The sequence below is a fragment of the Cryptomeria japonica genome, chromosome 10 (assembly GCF_030272615.1).
Source record: "Cryptomeria japonica chromosome 10, Sugi_1.0, whole genome shotgun sequence".
Lineage (NCBI taxonomy): Eukaryota > Viridiplantae > Streptophyta > Pinopsida > Cupressales > Cupressaceae > Cryptomeria > Cryptomeria japonica.
Window position 1 is genome coordinate 734,711,038 of NC_081414.1, and position 20,188 is coordinate 734,731,225.

Here is a 20,188-nt window from a genome sequence, read left to right on the forward strand (position 1 = left end):
TTGACATGTGAATGATATATCTTTTTTTGTTATTGTTTATTTGCATGACCTTAGGTATCTTCATTTGTATATGGTGGATGCTTTTCATTGTTAGGCTAGGGTTTTTGTGGTTGGATCTTTGTCATCTTTTCAATATTATTATTTTCATCATCCATTTTCACCGTATACAGATATTATCTTGATTATGAAGACAACCTCCTTGTTTGAGAGGGTGTTCGCTAAATAGAAGATTGAATTCAATATTATTAAAACTATTTTGGAGTTTATTTGAAATCTCATGATGTATAAATTGGTATTCCTACCTAGCTTCATCAACCATCCAACGATTGAACTTATGTGAGTGAATTATCAATGTTGCCTTTATAATAAAGCAAAAGCTAAGATTGAATTGTAAAATTACGATGCTCCTTGATTCATACTTTGAATTCCTATGACGACCTAAATTAAGTGTTGGAATAAAATCATTTATGCTATTGATTTTGATTCTCAATGTATAATGTCATGGATATATATGCACTTAAACAAGTTATAATAGTACAATTGAAAAGATATATTATTTTAATTTTGTTATATCAATTTTTATCTTGTTCTTGCCCCCTTGTTATCCCCATTGTCCAAGGATTATTTGTTGGCATCTAGAAATGAGTCTCTACATTTACTCAACCCAAAAACTCAAAGAACCATAGGTTTTATAGCACCGAGGGTTAACCTCAAGATGTGATGTATTTTAGTGCAAACTTCATAAGAATATTGAAGGGGTATATGTAGAATTCCTATAGTGAATGCCAAGGAGAGGTGTTTGTATGTACATTTTTGTTCTCGATGAGAGGAATTTAAAATTGGTGTGCATAATAATGGGTTGCACATATGAAGTGGTCATGCATTAGCAACTAGTTTGTGCCTAGCTAGACATAGAATTGTCACACACTAATACATTTGGCCTAAAATTATGACAGAGGTTTCCGACGGAGAAGGTATATTGTGAACAAATTTGATTTTTTTTTGAAAAATTACCTGCATTCGTCAGAATTTCGATGATAATTCAATATCTATTTTCGACAGAGAAGGAATTGGCAATGAAATTTGTGCTTTTTTACAAAAAGTGCCCGCGTTCGTCGAAATTCCGATGACCGCGGTCATTACTTAAAAAAAAAGAAAAGACCAAGACATTTCAAACATCATTTTCACAGCCTCTTCCAATTCTCACGTTACCGCCCCAACAACGTACTCTAGGTTTTGGATGAGGCACGTGAACCATTTTGACCGATTAATGCCAGCTCCAAGAAATGTTGGCTCATGGAATAGGGTTTGTGAAAATGGGAGCAATATCAACGCATGGAATAGGGCAGGTGTAAAGCTTTGTCAACATCCCCCAGCCTGTGTGAAAATGCGAGCAATGTCGGCTCATGGAATAGGGGCATGCTCCCGGGGGCTAAAGACCAATATTCTTCATTCCCCTTCTTTCATTCATTAGTATCGATCACCCATCTATTTTGCACCTGCAGATGGTGATGTTTATGATTCTTTGTTGGCCTGGGTGTAGGTGTAAAGCTCTGTCAACATCCCCCAGCCTGTGCGAAAATGGGAGCTTTGAAATGGCACGCCGACTGTTTGATAGACTACTTTAGAGAAATTGGAAGTTTTGGAACAAGGTATGAACATCTATCATAGGATAAATAATCAAGGAATTTTGTCACATGTTGCAGCTACAATTGCTAGGGTACATGTTTTAATGATATTTTATATCATAGAATCAACATTTCAATGTCTATTTATTTTTTAAAATTTGGATATCGTATTCCCAACTTATGTCTATTTTCATGAAACTATTCCTTTAGGCAAGCAAATTTGTTGTTCTCTATATGAATTATGGGGTTTGAAATCTATTTAGTATGATTGTGTAATATCCCTTGTCCAATGATGACTGAAAAACAAGGAATATTCGCTGTCAAATCTATGTGTTATGATGTTCGCTACTATTGCGTGTTATGCAGACTGTCGTCTCAGAAGTTTTCAGTTTGGTATAGAGGTGAACCATCACATATTTCTCATAAATGTACAACTACAATTGTCTGCAAGTGAAAGAATGATAGCCAAGAATGCATATACAATCAAGATTGTGTCACTAATGCCTCCTAGTAGAGCCATGTAGAACCTTAGAATTGAAGATGATCACATTAGATACATAAGGGACTTAGCTTGCAATCAATTCATCATTGATGATGAGTTTGTCAAAACATGGGAGTTTGAGGGTTTTGTTGTAACAAGAAGAAAGGATGAATATCAAAGAAGGGTTGAAGAGAAAAAATAAAAGGCCACCATCTGAATGGCACAAAATAAGCGAAGAATTAATAAAGGAGTTTGAATTTAGTGTTGAGAACACCACTCTTGAAAAAGACAAACAAATGGTGAAATATGGTGGAAATTTTTTATTACTTGGGTGAGACATTGCTACTACTTTGGCAATCCATACTTCTACGAAGGAGTAGAAAATAATTTATCACATAGAAGAAGTTAAGCTAGATTTTCTTGGCTCAATTTTTAGTCCTGATTTTCGATTGTGGTCAGTTTGGGCCTTGGAATCCAATACTGACAAACCAAACCTTTTCACTAATTATGATCAATTTGGGGGGAGTGACTTAGTCAAAATGATGGCAGACACATCTTCTCTAGAGGCTATAGATTTGATGGTGAACACTACATTAGTTAGCAAGGCATCCATAGATAAACTTTATACAAATTTTGAGAAGCTGAAACAGATTCATATGTAGCAAGTTATTGAGAACCAATAGCTTATGAGGAGAATTGAGATACTTGAGGCAAGATAAATCCCTATTTCTCCAGTATCTACCATCCAAGCACCTAATTTCACAGATAGGAAATCTCTAGTGACAAAGATCAAGGAGTTCAAAGAATATTTGGAGAAAGAAAAGGCATCCAAAAGGTAATTCAAAGTGGACATAGTGACTGGTCTAGTCAGTCATAGATTATCAAAGATTACTCAGGAGATAGCTGATGCATACAAAGGATATTGTGACCTTGTCAATGCAAAATTGAAGTTTGGTTGGGATATGCAAAGTTTTGATCCTATTAGAGGAGTATGGCTAAATAGGAACCAAATTTTGATGAACATGGTGATGATATTTAAGCATGATAGAGATAAGCCACCAAAGTTGAGGGAAAATTTTGATAATGTTAATATCCTTGGAGAGGTAATGGCATCTTCAATGAAATTGAAAGCAAAATTGGAGCATAAATTGAAGGTGATAGAGAAGATGGAGTGTAGAGTATTTACTAACATCAAGGATGACCAAGGATATCCAAAGTCATTGGATCAATTGAAATTAGAGGTGAGCTCACTATTAGCAAGAGTCTAGTAACCATAGTATTTGAAGATGATGAATTGAAGATGGGAAAGTTGAATCAGCTACTAGGTGAACTCTTTTCTTTTGAGGTCATCTATGAAAAGTATTTGAAGGATTCAAGAGTAGTCCTTGACTCAAAGCATCACACATATATGGATAAAATGAAGAGGATGTTGGACTAGTCATGTCCAAATGATGCTATACTTGCCAAGTGGGATGAAACATGCGGAGAAGATTGACCTAAAACCTACAAATCAATGTGATATTTTGAGGAGTAGATAGCACTCTCTTCCAAAGAGTGGAATTTCAAAATATTGTAACTGATTGTAGAATATTCTCCCTTTCTAACTTCTTTCTATTTTCATAACTAATATTTGAGATCCTAATTCTTAGGATGATGGTCATTTATGATATCAAATATAGGAATGTCACATGTACAATGTGGTTGAAGCTTGTTTTTCTCCCTTGTTTCTACAAGAGGGAAATCAAAGCCATTGTTTTCCTTCTTTAGCAATATTTTGAAATTTTGATCTCTAGGAGAACTTGGAGTAGTGTTGTATTAGGAGCTAATAGAAGATACAGATGGATTATTTTTTTTATTTTTCTATTGTAAAGCATATTTCATATCTGATAATGAAAATGGAGTTGAAGACTATTTGGTGCAATTATTTCCTCTTGTGATGCTTCTTCCCTTATGAATTTTTTTAGTGAGGCCTATATATTTCATCTCTGTAATGCAATGAATGCTTTGATTAATGTCCTATTTAAAGGAAATAGTTAAAAATACTTGGATTGAAACACAAAGGGATTGAGTATTATATCGGGATCTTTAAGAAGAGTTGTATCTCAAATGGCATTGAGGGGTTTGGTGTAAATAATTGAATCAGTAGGTCCTAGATTCAAAGCTTATTGTGTAAAGGTGGCAAGTGATTGTGTTTTGGTTTGACTCTATGGCTCTATAAGCCAACAGTCTTAATAATCTAAGGGGTTAGAGTTTTGAGGCTTTTAAATTCAAAAATCCAAAAACAATTAATTTGTTTTTAATTTGTTTTCTTTCAATTTGTAGGTGTAGGATTTGATGCTCTATACTCCAATATTAGTCAAATCCAAAATAGCCTAGCCTTGAATAATATACATAAAAATTGGATTTACATATAAGAGCATATGTGCTTGAATGCAATATTACTACCTAAAGTTGAGTCAAACTGATATTATGATAAAATTACCCTACTTGGTTTGTAGAGTCAAAAGTGTAGATGGTTTAAGCCTTAGCTTTTAATTGAGGTTTTTCCTTGTCCATTGGCTATTGCACTAGAAGCCCTTGATCATAAGAAGAGGCTATTTTCAAAATGTTCTAGGAAACTCAACTAGAAAACACCAACAACTTGCATTGAGGATGAGGATTCACTAGATGATGAAATTTTTATTAATGACTCTTCTGGTGGTGCTAATAAAGCATTAATATTATAAGCTTTGATATCTAGAAGCTGGTAGTGTAGGAGGATGGAGAAATTTCCATAATATTAAGTTAGCTTCCTTTGAGATAGTGTCTTGCTTGAGAAGCTTTTTAGATTTCTTTGTCCATGCTGACAAATTTGAAGAATTTATGTATTGTGAAGATTGATTATGGAGATAGGTTCAAGGTTTTGTGTTGAGCTCAATATGCATCGTTGTCCATGATCTTCCAATATTATGATAAAGAATTATACCCATTCGATGTCATCAGACAATGATAGAGATCAATTGTATCTCTTAGCTATTGTTGTCAAATAATTCAAAACTGTGATTTGAGAGTTTGTGACTAAGAAATTAAAAATTGAACTTGAAGTTACACCCTTTGAAGGGTCACAAGGCATGTTGATGGAAACCTACTTGATTCAAGATTTGTTTCTTTCAGAAAAGATCTTCTTGAAATGGGTATTCAAATTATGTAATTTGTGAGTTTTGTTGTGTAAGGCTTGAAGGGGTCCCTTGGTAAGGTAATTATGCATTGTTTGTTGGTTCATTATTTTGTTCTATTTGTAACCATTTGAGAACTACATAATAAGTTCTTTGTCTCCTTGTATATATGCACTTGTATTGATTGATGTAATCATCAAATCATTTTAAATATTCTCTCTCAACCTACGAATAAACCTTTATCTTAAAGTTATGCATTTTTATTATTCATGGTGTAACCCTCATGTTCTCTTTACTATAAAGTTTAATTAATACATATTAATAATATGACCCTAAATATATGAAAAGTATGGCAAAGAAGATGAGAAGAGAAATAAAATAAATATAACTCTTATTTTTATTAAAAAGACTATTTTTTATGAACTTGTTACCTTTCATTTTCACTAAGTTTAAATCCCCCTTTTAAGTCAATACGCCTACTTTATTTGTTCCATGCGTTAAGTCCTTTAGTTTGTAATTTATCTGATCAGCCAATCAACCTTTTTCTTCAAGTGTCAAGTCTTGGCTAAGTCCAAAATGGGCCCCACCTAGCTTTGTCATCTTATCGCTATGTAATAGAAGCTTAACTCACTAGCTTTCATTGACTTTGGGTCTTGTTCCACCCGATACCCAATCCTTGACAGTATCACGTCAGTGGGTCCCTCACAAGTTATATTGGTTGATCACACATTAGGGACTTTTCAGCACACACTTCTCTTATTCCATAGTTCTTAAAGAACGCGATTGCTCAACACTCCGAGAGTGTCACGAACCGTATTTTCAATAATATTTTATTAGGAAAATAATGTAGGCTTTTCATTATGAATTGAAATTGAAATGAATATGAACGTTTATTTTGATGATAATGCAGTTTGTATGCAAATGATAAGAAATGATGTATGTACTTTACTCATGCAATATGCAATTAGATAGCTAATATTGTCTTTATTGGGGATCATCATTGCTGATGAATTATTGAGTGCAAGTGATGCAGGGATAAGTGAACGAAAATGATGATGAGAACAAGACTCAGGTAGAGTTGTTTTAGCTTATGACTTCGGTAGACTAGAGGAATCTCACACACCACAATAGAAAAGTTTGTTTGTGCATTTGTGACTTCATCGATGCATTATTTTGATTATAATGATTTGAGTAATTAGTAGTCATTACATTGACTTCGTCTATAAAGTGAAAGTTAGATGGATATTTAGAGTTATGAACATATTGACTTAACGTTCTTATTAAAGATGATTTAGTGTTCTAGCATAGGAAAATGCAAATATTTTATGTTAATTATGGTTGATGTGATTACCATTGTATGGAGTTCATATGCATAAAATTCGATGTTTGTTTATAAGTTATGTTGTATTTGAAAGTGAATGAAATGATCATGTCAATTAGAAGTAATAGTTTATAAGTATATATTACCATATTTATACTAAACTTTTTTTAAAATGAAATCGAACGTTATATATATATATTCATATATTATTAATTTATTAAATATCATAAAATTTTTAATTAGGATTTTTTTTTATTTAACATTTAATAAATAAGTGCAAAGTATGTATTATTAAATATATTATTGTTTATGTTTTGAATAATATATATTAATGCTTATGTGTTGAATAGAAAAGGTGGCGGGTAAGTCGACTGATAGAAGTCGATAGCTGACTTAATAGAAGTACAGTCAACTCCTCCACGTGGTGGCTCACAGATCTCTCCATATCCTACAATCATCTCCATATCTCACAGTGGCAGTAGGAAAGACTGCATTCTCTGCGATTATAGTGGAGAAAGAAAACCATCTCCTCCATCATCCAAGGTCGACTCAACTACAGAAAACAACAGTTAGAACCCGATCACCCAAACATGTCGATAAGATAGTTAATCAGAGGTAGATAGACTATGGAGTCTCATAGGAAGGAGTAGACGTGGGGAAGTCATGTGAAATATGTATCAATGATGCAGTCAAGGTGTCAAACCCATAGCCATATCTAAGCCAAGAATATAGCAGAAAATGTAGAGAAAAATAGTTTAAATAGAGGCAAGGGCTCGAGAGAGGGGGAAGAGAAAAAAAGATAGGAAGATAGAAAGTTAGAGCAAGTTAGAAGAGAGAAAAATAGAAAGATAGCAAGTTAGAGAAAGATAGAGGAGAGACAAGAGAGATTAGAGAGAGAAATTTAGAATAGATATAGGAATAGAGGAAGAATCAATAGAGAATTTTGAACCATCAATCAAGGAGTAAGTAGGCTGACATAGAGGAGGCACGTGAGACTTCACCGCAAGCCAGCATCGAAGCATAAGGAGGCAGGATCTTCATCTATTTTTGTTCATTTTGCATTTAGAAATGATAGTGAAATGGTGCTATGGTTAGTAGAATGAGATTTGATTTATGACATTTCATGTTTACATTGAATTTGTTTTATTATTCTTTTGAATAATCATAGAGGGAAAATATTAGGAGGTACATGGGATGAAATAGCTATGAAATACATGTATATTGTTAAAGAATGGTATTTAGTGCTAATGGGCTAGAATAGATAATCATTTAAAGAATGTGTTCTCAAATATAAATCATTCATATGAAAAGATTCATACTTGCGCTACACCTTCTTCATTATAAACTTAGTTGAATTATCTTTTTATTTAGAAATAAAATTATGTTTGCTTATCAAAATTGCAAAATAGTTGTTCTACGAAAGATTGTTTTCAGATATGTGGGAATGAAAAAGTGCTTTATTGATGAACGAAAGTATTAGGAAAGATGTTAGTTTTATTAGACAAAATATTGTTTTCTTTATGAAATTGTATTCTTGATTTATGTGAACCAAGATAGATAGGCTTGTGTATGGGGAAAGTTACCTTCCGGGATGGGTGCCGAATATGGAAACTTAGAGAGAATAGTTTGCTTTTCCAAACTATCTATTTTTGCTATGCATTGCATTATACTCGGCCAAGTAAACCAATTGAATACACCATTGAAATAGATGGAGTTCTTTTATTTATACTCTCTACCATATCCTTGATTAATCTTTCTTGTTTCTTATTAGAATTAGAAAAATGAAAATGCGTGTATCATCTAGGCATGCACCAGTTCCATCTTGTCTTTCAACTTCTTTTGCTAATAAATTGGTGGAGGGTCAAGTATTCTTGATTGACCAAGAATTTTGGGGAAGCGTAAGCTTCAAGTTTGGGCAGAAAAAGTGCCTAATTCTTATTCTCGTCTTCATTTGAAGGACTCATTTGAAGTGACTCAAACTGGAGATCAACAGACACTCTCTCTTTCATTTTATTTTTGATTATACTTATGGCAATAAAAATCCTAAACATGGTATAAAGATATTATAATGAGATATTTATACATTTCGTTGTTGTGAAAATTTCCTTACCATCTAATAAATCTATTATTGTTATTTCAATTTAGCAAGTTTGGTTTAAATTAAAAGAATGAAATAGACTTATTATCTGATTTATGAGTTTATTTATGAATAAAGAGTATATTATGTCTTATTTGGATCTAGAATAATTTACGTCTTTACATTTTGGTATCAGAGCCTAGGTTGTATAACACTAGGACCTATGAGTCACTTTACAAGTTGAACATTGTGAATAAGAACTTTTTGTTGAAACTTACAGAGATGGTGCGAACAAAACAAACAACTCGTAAATAAGTAGCTGGTTATGCTCAATGCCTAAGGGTCAAAAAGGATCCTATATCTCCTATCAAGCCTATTGTTGATAATCATCCAAGTGGAGGATGGATAAGTGAGGAAGAAGATGTTCCTTCTGTAGAGAAACAAGTTTCTATTGAATCAAAAGAAAAAGAAATTGTTCAGATAGGAATAGTCCCTACTGAGTCCCTTGAGGATAAAACTGTCCCTATAGAGGAGGAACCTGCGTTAGAATATTCTCTCATTAGGCCAGTTGTGATTAGCTCTGACGAGTCAGAGGGATATACCCCACTCAGTGCTGATGAGTCAGAAGGTTATACCCCACTGAGTTCCAGTGAGTCTGAAGGATATACTCCCTTGACTCCACCTGAAGAGTGATGTATTTTTGCAATGTCACTAATATCTATTAATAAAAAAAGATACTATTTTATAATAAATTTAAGTTGAATATATTTTTATATGATTCCTATGATAGAAAAATATATGTAATTTGGACCTTAATTCATTTAACCATGTCCGATATCATAAAACTTGCATGCTATAGATGTGCAAATTATCTAACTATGTCCTATATTAGTATTATATTTGCTTTTTCCTTGTAATAAATATGGATATTAGTCTCTATGGCTATATTGTAATGGTAGATTTATAGGAAGTTTTATTAAGTAGAAGCTATGGATATTGTAACCCTTTCAAATATTTATTTATTTTTTGCTAAGATATATTAACATTCCCTAATGCAGGAATTTTTGAATTACAATGGGTTCAAGGACCACAAGGGCTGGGTCTAGTAATGGAAATGAAAGACTCGATCAAATCCTTGATCTATTGAACCAATAGGCTACAAGAATGAATGGAATCGAACAAGAGGTTTGAAGGGTCGGCGAAGTCAAAAATGAAGCTCCTAGGGTTGAGGAACAACCAGATAATTGAGCAAGGATTGAAGGAGAATTGTCTAAGGACCTGAAAAGAATAGCCCCACCAAAGTTCGATGGAAAGAATTTTGGTGATGGTGCAAAGGCGTGCGTGATAGAGATGGAAAAGTACTTTGGTCTTTGCAACATATCCAATGAAACCAAAGTAGTATGGGCTTCTTACTAGCTTACTAGAGAAGCTACTACTTGGTGGGATAATGAAAAGTTTGAAAGAAAGTTGCAACCTGGAGATGTTACTTGGGAGTTACTTTTGCAATCCTTTAGGAAGAGGTGGCTTCCTTAGTCATTCTTCGATAAGAAGATGACTGAATTTTAGAACCTAACACAAGGTGGCATGACAGCGACCCAATACTAGGAGAAGTTTACCAACCTTCTTAAGGATGTTCCACAATATCAGATGGATGAATGGTTTCACATTGGAAAGTTCATCTTGGGTTTAAGAACTCATATTGGAGTAGAAGTGGATATATATAACCCACTGACTATGGAGGAAGTATTTGAGAAAGCAACCGAGCAAGAGCAGAAGTTGCATCAGTTGACAAATCTCCATAAAAATGTGAATACTAGACCAAGTTTTGGAAATAGGAATTTCCAGAAGAGCAACAACAACAACCAACAAATAAGGAATTTGAAGAGAGGACCCAACACTCAAGAAAAAGGACAGGTGAATCAGGATGGTAATAAGAGAGAAAATAGTAACACCAATTATACCAACCACAATGCCCAACAAAACTTGGACAGAAAAAGGTCAAGTGCTCATTTAGGACCCAAGGACGGGTGTTACAACTGTGGAGGGAATCGTTATGCCTCAGATTGTCTGCATCATACCCCCACACAAAGAGGAGCAAGTCAGCAAGGAGATTCACAACACTAGATTCACGCAACGGTTGACAACCGTCAGGCTGATTTTCAAGCTTCACCTATTCAGATGATGAGTATGCTTTTTGGGCAATCAGTTTCTATTTTAATAGATACAGGAGCTACTAAATGTTTTGTTGATCCTAAAGTAATTTCTAGATTATCTGTTAGACCTGGTTATATTTCAAATGCATGGATGGTCCAATATGGGAATCAAGCAGAACAGAGGGTAGATTCTTATTTATTTTGTAGTGAACTAGAGCTTTCCAATTTTCAAACTCAAGTTAATCTTTATGTGGCACCATTAGGATCGTATGATGTGATCTTAGGTATCAATTGGCTAACTGAGAACAAATCTGTAGTAAACTATGAGGATAAGGTTATTAGTTCTATAGATGATTTTGGGAATTTAGTTGAAATTCTTGGGTCCCAAAAGCCTCTTGAATTGATACACATTTCAGTAATGCAACTCAAGAAAGCCCATAGGAAAGGATGTTCCATAATTGTTGTCATGATAAGCGAAACTATTCATCAAGAATGTACAATAAATTTGTAGTGAAACCAAATCTTCCTTTCATGGTGAAATTATTTATGATTGTCATTCACCAAATGCATGAAACTTGAATCAACATTAGTGTGCTTGATGTTAGGGTTTCCTAAAAACATGGTCTTTTTAATTTTATTTAGCTTTTGGTATTTTAGGTTGAGAAATATATCAAAAAACTAAATCTTTATTATACAAGGTAGTTGCTCCTCTAAATTTTAGTGAAAGTTATTATAAAATAATAATTTTTTCAATTGTTTGTAAAATTATAAATTGTACATGTGGCAAGTTATATCAAGAAATTATAGTGAAAAATATATTTCTCAATACATACTGATGCCATTTCCTATTTAATTTTGTACCCATTTTAGGGGAAGGTATTGATACATGCACATTTTGACAAATGATTTAAGTTTGTGTAAAGTTCGGCTTATTACTCTAGTCTTCGCCCATCTCTATACTCATATTCCTATGTATTTATCCCCCAACTTTTCCATACACACACATACCCTAATAAACATACCTAGACTATAGATCCATTACACATATTATAATTTATCTATTATCCATCTAGATTTGATAGTTTCTTGACCTAGATCATTTCTATATTGATAGACATAACCCTTGAATTTTCAATATTTAAATTTAAAATTTGGCTCTTGCCTATTCTATTAGTTATTGCAAATTGATAGGACACATATTTACACAATTTGATGCTAGGTGTTTGTCTTTAAATGCATTCACTTGCATCCATCTCACATTCAAAAAATCTTTCCGCTCTCATACATAATCTTTTATCTTAGAAGGATTCAAATGATAACTAAGGAAAAACTATTCAACTTGGTGCATTAAAAGTAGAAAATTTACATACATCATTCTAGGGAACTTATTGTCTTCAATCTTTTACATATGTGTTTGTTTTATGACCTAGGCGAATATGTCCTCTTATGACATAATGCCTAGCCTTCCAATTTATTAGATATTAAGTTGCTAGATATTAGAATAGAGTAAAATAGACAAAGACCACTTAGGTGAGATGGAGAGAAAAAGTACACACTAAGTAGGATTATATCCACACATTGAAGATTATTTTTTTAATTATGGAATAGACCTAGACTTATGAATTTGAATTGAAAAAGAAAAAAGTCTAGCATAGAATTCAAAATAATACATCATGTCCCTTCTTTCCTAAGCTAAAATCAACATTATTAACTAAAAAGTACTTTTAACACTGCCTATGTATTAATTAATAAATATTTAAATATATAATAAAACCACTTTTAAATTTTAAACTTGGTACCAAATGTGGTCCATATGCATTAAATTATGAAAGATGTATCTACAAGTTCCTTTCCTCATTTTGATCATAATGAAATCAAAATTTACTATTATTTTAAATTTGAGAAATCCAATTCAAGGATGAAACCCATTGGACAAAATTAGGTAAGGTGAGGATGAAGATCCCCTCGTCTTATAGGCAATTTTAAGTAGGGGTTGTAGGTATATTGATCAGTTACATTAGGATTTTTAGGGATACCTAGTATTAGGAAATTTATATGTGAATCACTTTAGATTGTTCTTAGGCCATAAGACACAATACAAAACATCTTGAAGCGATATGCCACTATTTTCATATAAATAACTATTGGGAGGGTCACTAGTCAGTAGGCAATGGAATGTAATTTTTTAAGGTCACTATAAGGTAAAATCGTCCTCGACACTTAAGTGTTATTTCTATTGGAGGTGAAGCACTACAAATCAACAATTTTAGATTGGGTTAGAGAGATCATCATAGTAAGGATGGAAATATTGCATGTCACAACCATGGTTTGGGCTTTGATGAATTTTCGCTAGTATATTGCCACTAGTTAATAATAAGGACTGACCTTATTGGCTTGTATCAATCCTATTTTCCTTGCTAGGAATGAATGATAAAATTTGGGGAGACAAGTAATATTAACCCACTTGTCCTAGCATTAACCACCAAGGTTAATTATGACATAAGAATTAATTTTTCACAATTATTAGGCACTTGCCACCACAAATTGATGTAATCTATTTTATAAAAAAATTCTAATTACTAGACCGAAGAAAGATGTAGAGGAAGAGACACATGGAGTCTCACTCTGTGGTGATAGAACTCCTCACTTTTGTTGTCAAGGTTACCCCGGCTTCAGGAACTCTGGCCTTTGCAAAAGATTCAAATGAAAATATTTCTTTTTTTGGAAAAGTTAAAGTGTTGTGTAATGGATGGTAGGAAGGTAATGCCCCCACTTAGTAGACCATTCCTTTGTGTCTTTGGCAGTTGGTTGGATGTTTATTGTTTTTTGGCTTTGTCTATTTTGGTCTTGTACTAGTTGTCTCTTGGGTTCTAGAGTGTTTTGGTGTCCTGTTCTTTTTGGTTGGGTGTGCACTTCGCCCCAGGTAATTGCTTTATAGTGGTTTTGTAAAGGTTCGGGCCTATCCCACTTTAATTAATTAGAACTAAAACTATAAAATAATATCTACCTATATCTATATAAGATAAATAAATAAATAACTAGAAAGCTCTATGAATAAGTTTAAATAATATATTTATCTTTAAACTTTTTACAAAAAATAATTAAAAATATTCTTTTTAAGAAATTTATTAAATAGATTATGACATAAAAAAATAAAAATATATACTTTTTAAAATAAATATATCAATAAATATAACAAAATCACTTGAATATTATTATTTTTACTTATACATATTAACTAATGATAATATATTAAACAAATTTATACTTCTATAAAAATTAACCTTGAACAATGGCGATGAACAATGACAATTAAAAAGAAGCATTCAATCAAAATTATCTAAAAATCATTGAGCACTGTATATATTGCGTGTGGACCAAGTAGCTTAAGAAGAAATAGTTTGTTTATTGTTGTAGATTTCGTGTAATCATTTGAGCACTCGTCTCACTTCATTTCTATGAAAGCACAAGCTTTCCAAATATGGAAATTTTCGTATGATTGGATGCTTCCATTCCATTGAGTTTATAGTATTCAATTCAATGAATCTGCTGAGGAACAAGCATTGAACTTCACTCTCAAACTTCCCTCATGTTTATCCTTCCATGTCTTTATGGCAGAGCTATAACAATGAACTCCTCACACTCTGCATTTGTTTGAAAGAGCATCAATATCAATAATTAAGAAGCGTCTAAAGAAAACTGTAAGAATCATTATTTTCCTCATGAAAAGTGGTGTTATCAAACGCAAGAAAGTAAGAAAATTTGCATATCACGGTGAAGAAATCAGGAAAAAACTGGCAAAGAGCTTTACAAGGTTCCATGGCAAGCAGAGATCTTTGGCTCATTTTGGGCATTACGAATTCTCATGTAGCAGCAGAAATCGACACAATTTTTATGAAGATCTTACACAATATCATCATTCTTTTCATGCTGATGCTGTTGAGGATGTACATAGAAATGATAGCGATGTGAATAATTTTATGTCTGTGGAAGAAGAAAAGATTGAAGAAAATGATGTAGATAGAAAGGCAGAGGTCTTCATTGCCAGATTCCATGAACAACTTAGATTGCAACGCCAGAGAGCACTGTCGAAATACGAGGGAATGCTTGCAAGAGGTGCAGATTAAGGCCTTTGTTGTATAAAAATAATTGGAAAATTTGATTTATATTTTTGAATTTTGTTAAATTCTCAATCATGTACAACATTAATGGTGTTAACCACAAACTGTGTGGATTTTAATTTTTAGTTTTCATTCAAATTTGAAGGGATTGGATATATAGATGTATATTGTAGTAGTATGTTGTAATGACATTAATATTTTTTAAATATTTGTATATTGTGTTTAATTTTTTTTATTGGGTTGAAGTCTTATGATTGTAGTTTCATCACTCAAAATATTTTATCAATAATTTAGCAAGATTTAGGTATCATGTTTTTGTAAAATACTCAATAATTATATGGATACTTGGTGAAAATATGGAGATAGTTCAATTGTATAAGTGCATGTAGAGGGGGTATCGAAAGCATAAAATAGAAATTTAAAAATAAAATTATGGGTGTTTATTAATATCATGTGAATATATGTGTTATGTCATTAGTTTATTAAAATACCTAGGTAGGTTAGGGTTTTATTGATATTAATTGACTATATTTAATCTATACTACTAGTAATGATAACTATTTATTCCAACAATATTATCATAATAATAAATAACAGATAATTTATTTGGGTACTAGAAAATAAGTTCTCTTAGGAAAAATCCCCTTTGTAGATTGGATTAACAAAAATGAATGATATTGAATACATTTTAGGGCTATGTTTAGAATTATAACTGGTGGTATGGTTAGGATTAGGATTTGGTTTATGATTATGTTTTGGATCAGACTTAAGGTTAGTATTATGGTCAAGGTTAAGGTTTACATCATGGTCAGGGTTATGATGAGAGTTAGGGTTATGATAATGGTAGGGCATATACCATGGTTAGGGCTAGTATCAAGGTTAGGGTTTGGTTTTGGTTTAATACTATGGTTAGGGTTAGGGTTTATGATTATGATTAAAATTCATGTTTACATCATGGTTAGGGTTAAGATTTACATATTGGTTAATGTTATATTACAATTACTTGATTTTTAAGTTATAGTTAGGATTAGGCTTATTATTAGGGTTTAGTGTTAAAATTAATGGTTAGGGTTTACATCATGGTTAGAGTTAGGATTATGCCTATTGATTATGGTTAGGGCTAATGTTTACATCATGGTTATGGTTAGGGTTTAGGGCTAGGATTAATCTTATGGTAAGGGTTTACATCATGGTTGAATGTAATGTTAGGTTTAGGGTTAGGTTTTAGAGTCAAGGCTTAGGATTATGGTTAGTGTTAGGGTTTACATTATAATTAGGCTTAGGGTAGGGGTTTTGGTTTTTCTTAGCATTGAGGGTAAGGATTAGTGTTATGGTTATGATTATGATTATAGCTAAGGTTTATGGTTATGGTAATGATTATGGTTAGGGTTATGGTTTATATCTTGGTTGGGATTAGGGTTATAATCATGGTTAGGTTTAGGGTTTAGGGTTATGGTTAGGATAATGGGTAGGATTAGGATTTACATAATGGTTAGGGTGAGGGTTGGGATTATGGTCCAGGTTTACATCATGGTTAGGGTTAAGAATTACATCTTGGTTAGGGTTGTATTATGATTAAGATTATTAGGATTATGATTGGGATTATGGTTATAGTTAGGATTATTATTAGTGTTAGTGTTAAGATTAATGGTTAGGATTAGGATAATGGTTAGGGTTTACATCATGGTTAAGGTTAATGTTTACATCATGGTTATTGGTAGGGTTTAGGGTTAGGATTAATATTATGTTGAGGATTTACATGATGGTTAAATTTAGTGTTAGGTTTAGGGTTAGGTTTACAATTATGAATAGGGTAAGGTTTTAGAGTCAGGGCTTAAGATTATGGTTAGGGTTAGGGTTTACATCATAATTAGGGTTTACATTCTAAACATAGCCCTAACCTTGCAAGTAGAACTGTCATAAAATAATATACTCATTGAGTGGAAAACAATATATATAGGTACATCAATATTTAAAGTAGTATATTTATTATAATGGGTGGAGGCCCCATTACTTAACCCTCATTAAATAATCTTAAAATCCATATGCACTTCTTAGTTGGAGTATTTCAATAACTTTGTTTTACTTTCCCCACAATTTGAGGATTTGACTAGAATAATTTTGGCATTGTAATCTTACTAAGGAGTTATAGGGTAATTTTTTTTTCCTATACTAATCTATATTTAATTAAAAAATATGAATAGTAATAGATCTAAATAAAAATAAGTTAAGACTAATATTTTTAAAAAGTAGAAACTAAATTTATGATGGAAAAAATTTGTGTCTGTTATTCATAATTATTCAAAGATTCAAATTAACTATTAGTTTTAAGCTAGAAGGGACATTAAAATAATAATGAACTTATTATATTACTTTACTTTGAGTGGGTTTTTTCAAATCCCTCTTAAAAATTGAATTTCTAATGGAGATCTATATTGTCTTCTTATCATGCACCATTAGCCTCTTTCTCTCCACCAATTTGTGCATTCCTTCTTCTTGATATCTACCGTGATCAATATCTTGTTATAGTTGTTTCTCTAAGTTAGCACCATATTTTCACTATGTTTTAGCTCATTTGCCACACCCATGTATTTTATACAATGTGATATCTTTATTGAATGTCATTGAGCCTTTAGCATGTGATCATACACTTTGTAACCTTTAAATCTTGATACAAAACCAATCTAATGGGACAACTCCAAATTTTTACATCTAACTTCTTCCTTTTGTCATTAGTTAATGTGTACATATTTTGTACAATCAAATAGATGAAAGCGGGCTGCAATTAGTTTATTCCTTGACCAAAATCCTTATAGAATTTTCTCATCATTTCCTTGTTTGGTATTTATTGCTAAGGTATGATTTAATAGAAACTAAACCATTTCAAAGTATAACATGACTTAGCATTCTTCTTTGTTGTTCAACCAGTGAACTTGACAATTTTATGTTCAACAATTTTATTCTAATCTAGCTTGTATGGAGATTTTCATTTCCTTTGTATTCCCACATCTATATAGAATTTTGTAAGAAAAATTAATTTATAATTCTTGCCATTATTTGTTCAACTATTTTTCTTGTTTATTTCTCCACAATATTTTTTAACAATTTTAACTTATCAAAACCTATATGGATCTATTTTTTTCCTAAAGAAACCATAATTATATACCTTGAGTAATAATTAATAGGGGGTTTAAAACAATTTACTTATTTAATACATATGGTTTGCATTATCCTATTTATGTCAAAATGTACAAGCTCTACTAGCTCTGTTACTTGAGTGCCTCCTTCCTTTGAAAAATTTATCTTTCGATGCTTGTCAAAAATTCTTATTTCACATGAATTCAGGTAATGTTGGTTTTCCATGAGTTATAGATTTTACATATTGATTTTCCTAAATAATCGAAGCCAAAAATCTACCTTACAATTTTTATGTGACATGCTTGTAATAGCATCATGATTTTCCATACCTACTGAGCATAATTTGTATAGGCTACCATATCATACTCCCTTTCTTATAGAATTTACATCATTATTCTTTGTTAGGTACATGAGTCAAACATCACTTTCATTCCCCAATTTATAATTTTATTAACAAGTAACAAATGTTTGGTTAATCCTCAAATATGGAGAACACTATGGATTTATTTGCATACACCATCTGAGTTATTTCATTACTTCTTCACTATGCATCTCTTTACTCAAGTCCTCACTCATATGAATATTATTCTAAGTAAATAGTTTTTTTGATGATATAAATAAATATATACAAGGTTTCATATAGCATGAGGCTCTTGAATTAATATAACTAGTAATTAAAAAAATGGCATCCAGTGTTGTTATAAGTACCTTTGAATATTTAGCACCTTCATTTATTGTGTTGCCTATGATTTTGTGATATCTACTTCTAGAAAATATGCCTACAAAATAGGTTTCCTTATTTTGAATCCTTTAAATGAAGTTTTTTGTCTCGTATAGTGGTGTAATTTAAATATCTTCTATAAATAGATTTTACTAAATTAGTGATGGTTGAATTCTTTATATTTAGGTAGAGTTTCTTTCTAGTTTACAAGACAATGGGAGTTTTTTATTACATTTTAATATTTTTTTCAACTTTTTTTATATTAATGATTAAATGAATGTTTGGTATTTGATATTAATTTTTTGATCAAAAAGACCATTGAGATTTAAAATGATTGTGGGAGATGCATGAAATTTTTCTCCACTAAGATTGAGAATCAACTGTAGATAAATAATTCAATAAAGGTTTGAAGTTGTTGATATGTGATAATGTTTATTCTTCTTCAACTTTACATAAATGAAATAATTTCCTTCATAGATATAGCCATGTTGTTATGTTATTCATCTCAAATATTTGACAAAATATAAACCCTCCTTTGATATTTATAGTAGTTACATACATTATTGTGAATCATTTAGGTTAAGCAATATTGTATTTAATTCTTTGTCATCTCTCAACTTTCTTTGGATTGTTACTTTTCTATTAAAATATTTTAATTTATTCCATAAAGTGCATTCCATATATTTATTCTCTAAATTAGCATATTCATCTTCACCTTCTACAGATTTATGCTTTTCCCATTAAACTTCTTTACCATCCCAATTTGTTTACTTATGTGGTCCATCATTGTACGAATCTAAATCTACCCATATAAGAATAAACCCTTTTCTTAAATTTACACATTTTTCTTATCCATGACGTAGCCCTGATGTTCTCTTCACTATAATGTTAAAATTAATACCATATTCACTATATGACCCTAAATATATGAAACCTATGACAATAATATAAGTAGAGAAGAGAAAAATAAATAGATGTAACTCTTTTTTTTTTTGATAGGTAATAGGTCGTGGCTGGATTATTTTATTAATTTAAAAAAAAATTATATTCTTGGTTCGGTGTGGGCACCGGTAGGAAAGAAATAGGTAAGAAAACCTCTGGTCTTGCCCAAGGAATAAACTCTTGGTTACAATAAAATAATTACATCCATTGGCTATCTGCCATTAATTATAATACAATCTTCAAAGAGAACATCCATTGCCCATCTTCCATTGGGAACAATACAATCTTCAAAGAAACAATATTTTTTACATGCTCTTCTAGACTTCAAACATCCGATACAACTGCTCTAGCTTCCTTGTCATATATATGTTGCTACAATACCTATTCTTCCAGAGATTGGTTCATATCCTTACTCTGAAATATGCATACAATCCTTTACCAAGCATGATCA

General features: G+C 31.8%; 1 protein-coding gene across 1 annotated transcript; it reads left to right on the top strand.

The window, feature by feature from the left end:
• Window positions 1-14,537: 14,537 nt before the first annotated feature.
• Window positions 14,538-14,942, top strand: LOC131032248 (uncharacterized). Its single transcript, XM_057963200.2, has one exon. It carries the CDS (start codon window positions 14,538-14,540, stop codon window positions 14,940-14,942), a length of 405 nt encoding a protein of 134 aa, XP_057819183.2.
• Window positions 14,943-20,188: the final 5,246 nt, after the last annotated feature.

Excerpts from the sequence above, each read along its gene's own strand:
- LOC131032248 (XM_057963200.2), top strand. The coding sequence starts at position 14,538 with ATGAAAAGTGGTGTTATCAAACGCAAGAAAGTAAGAAAATTTGCATAT.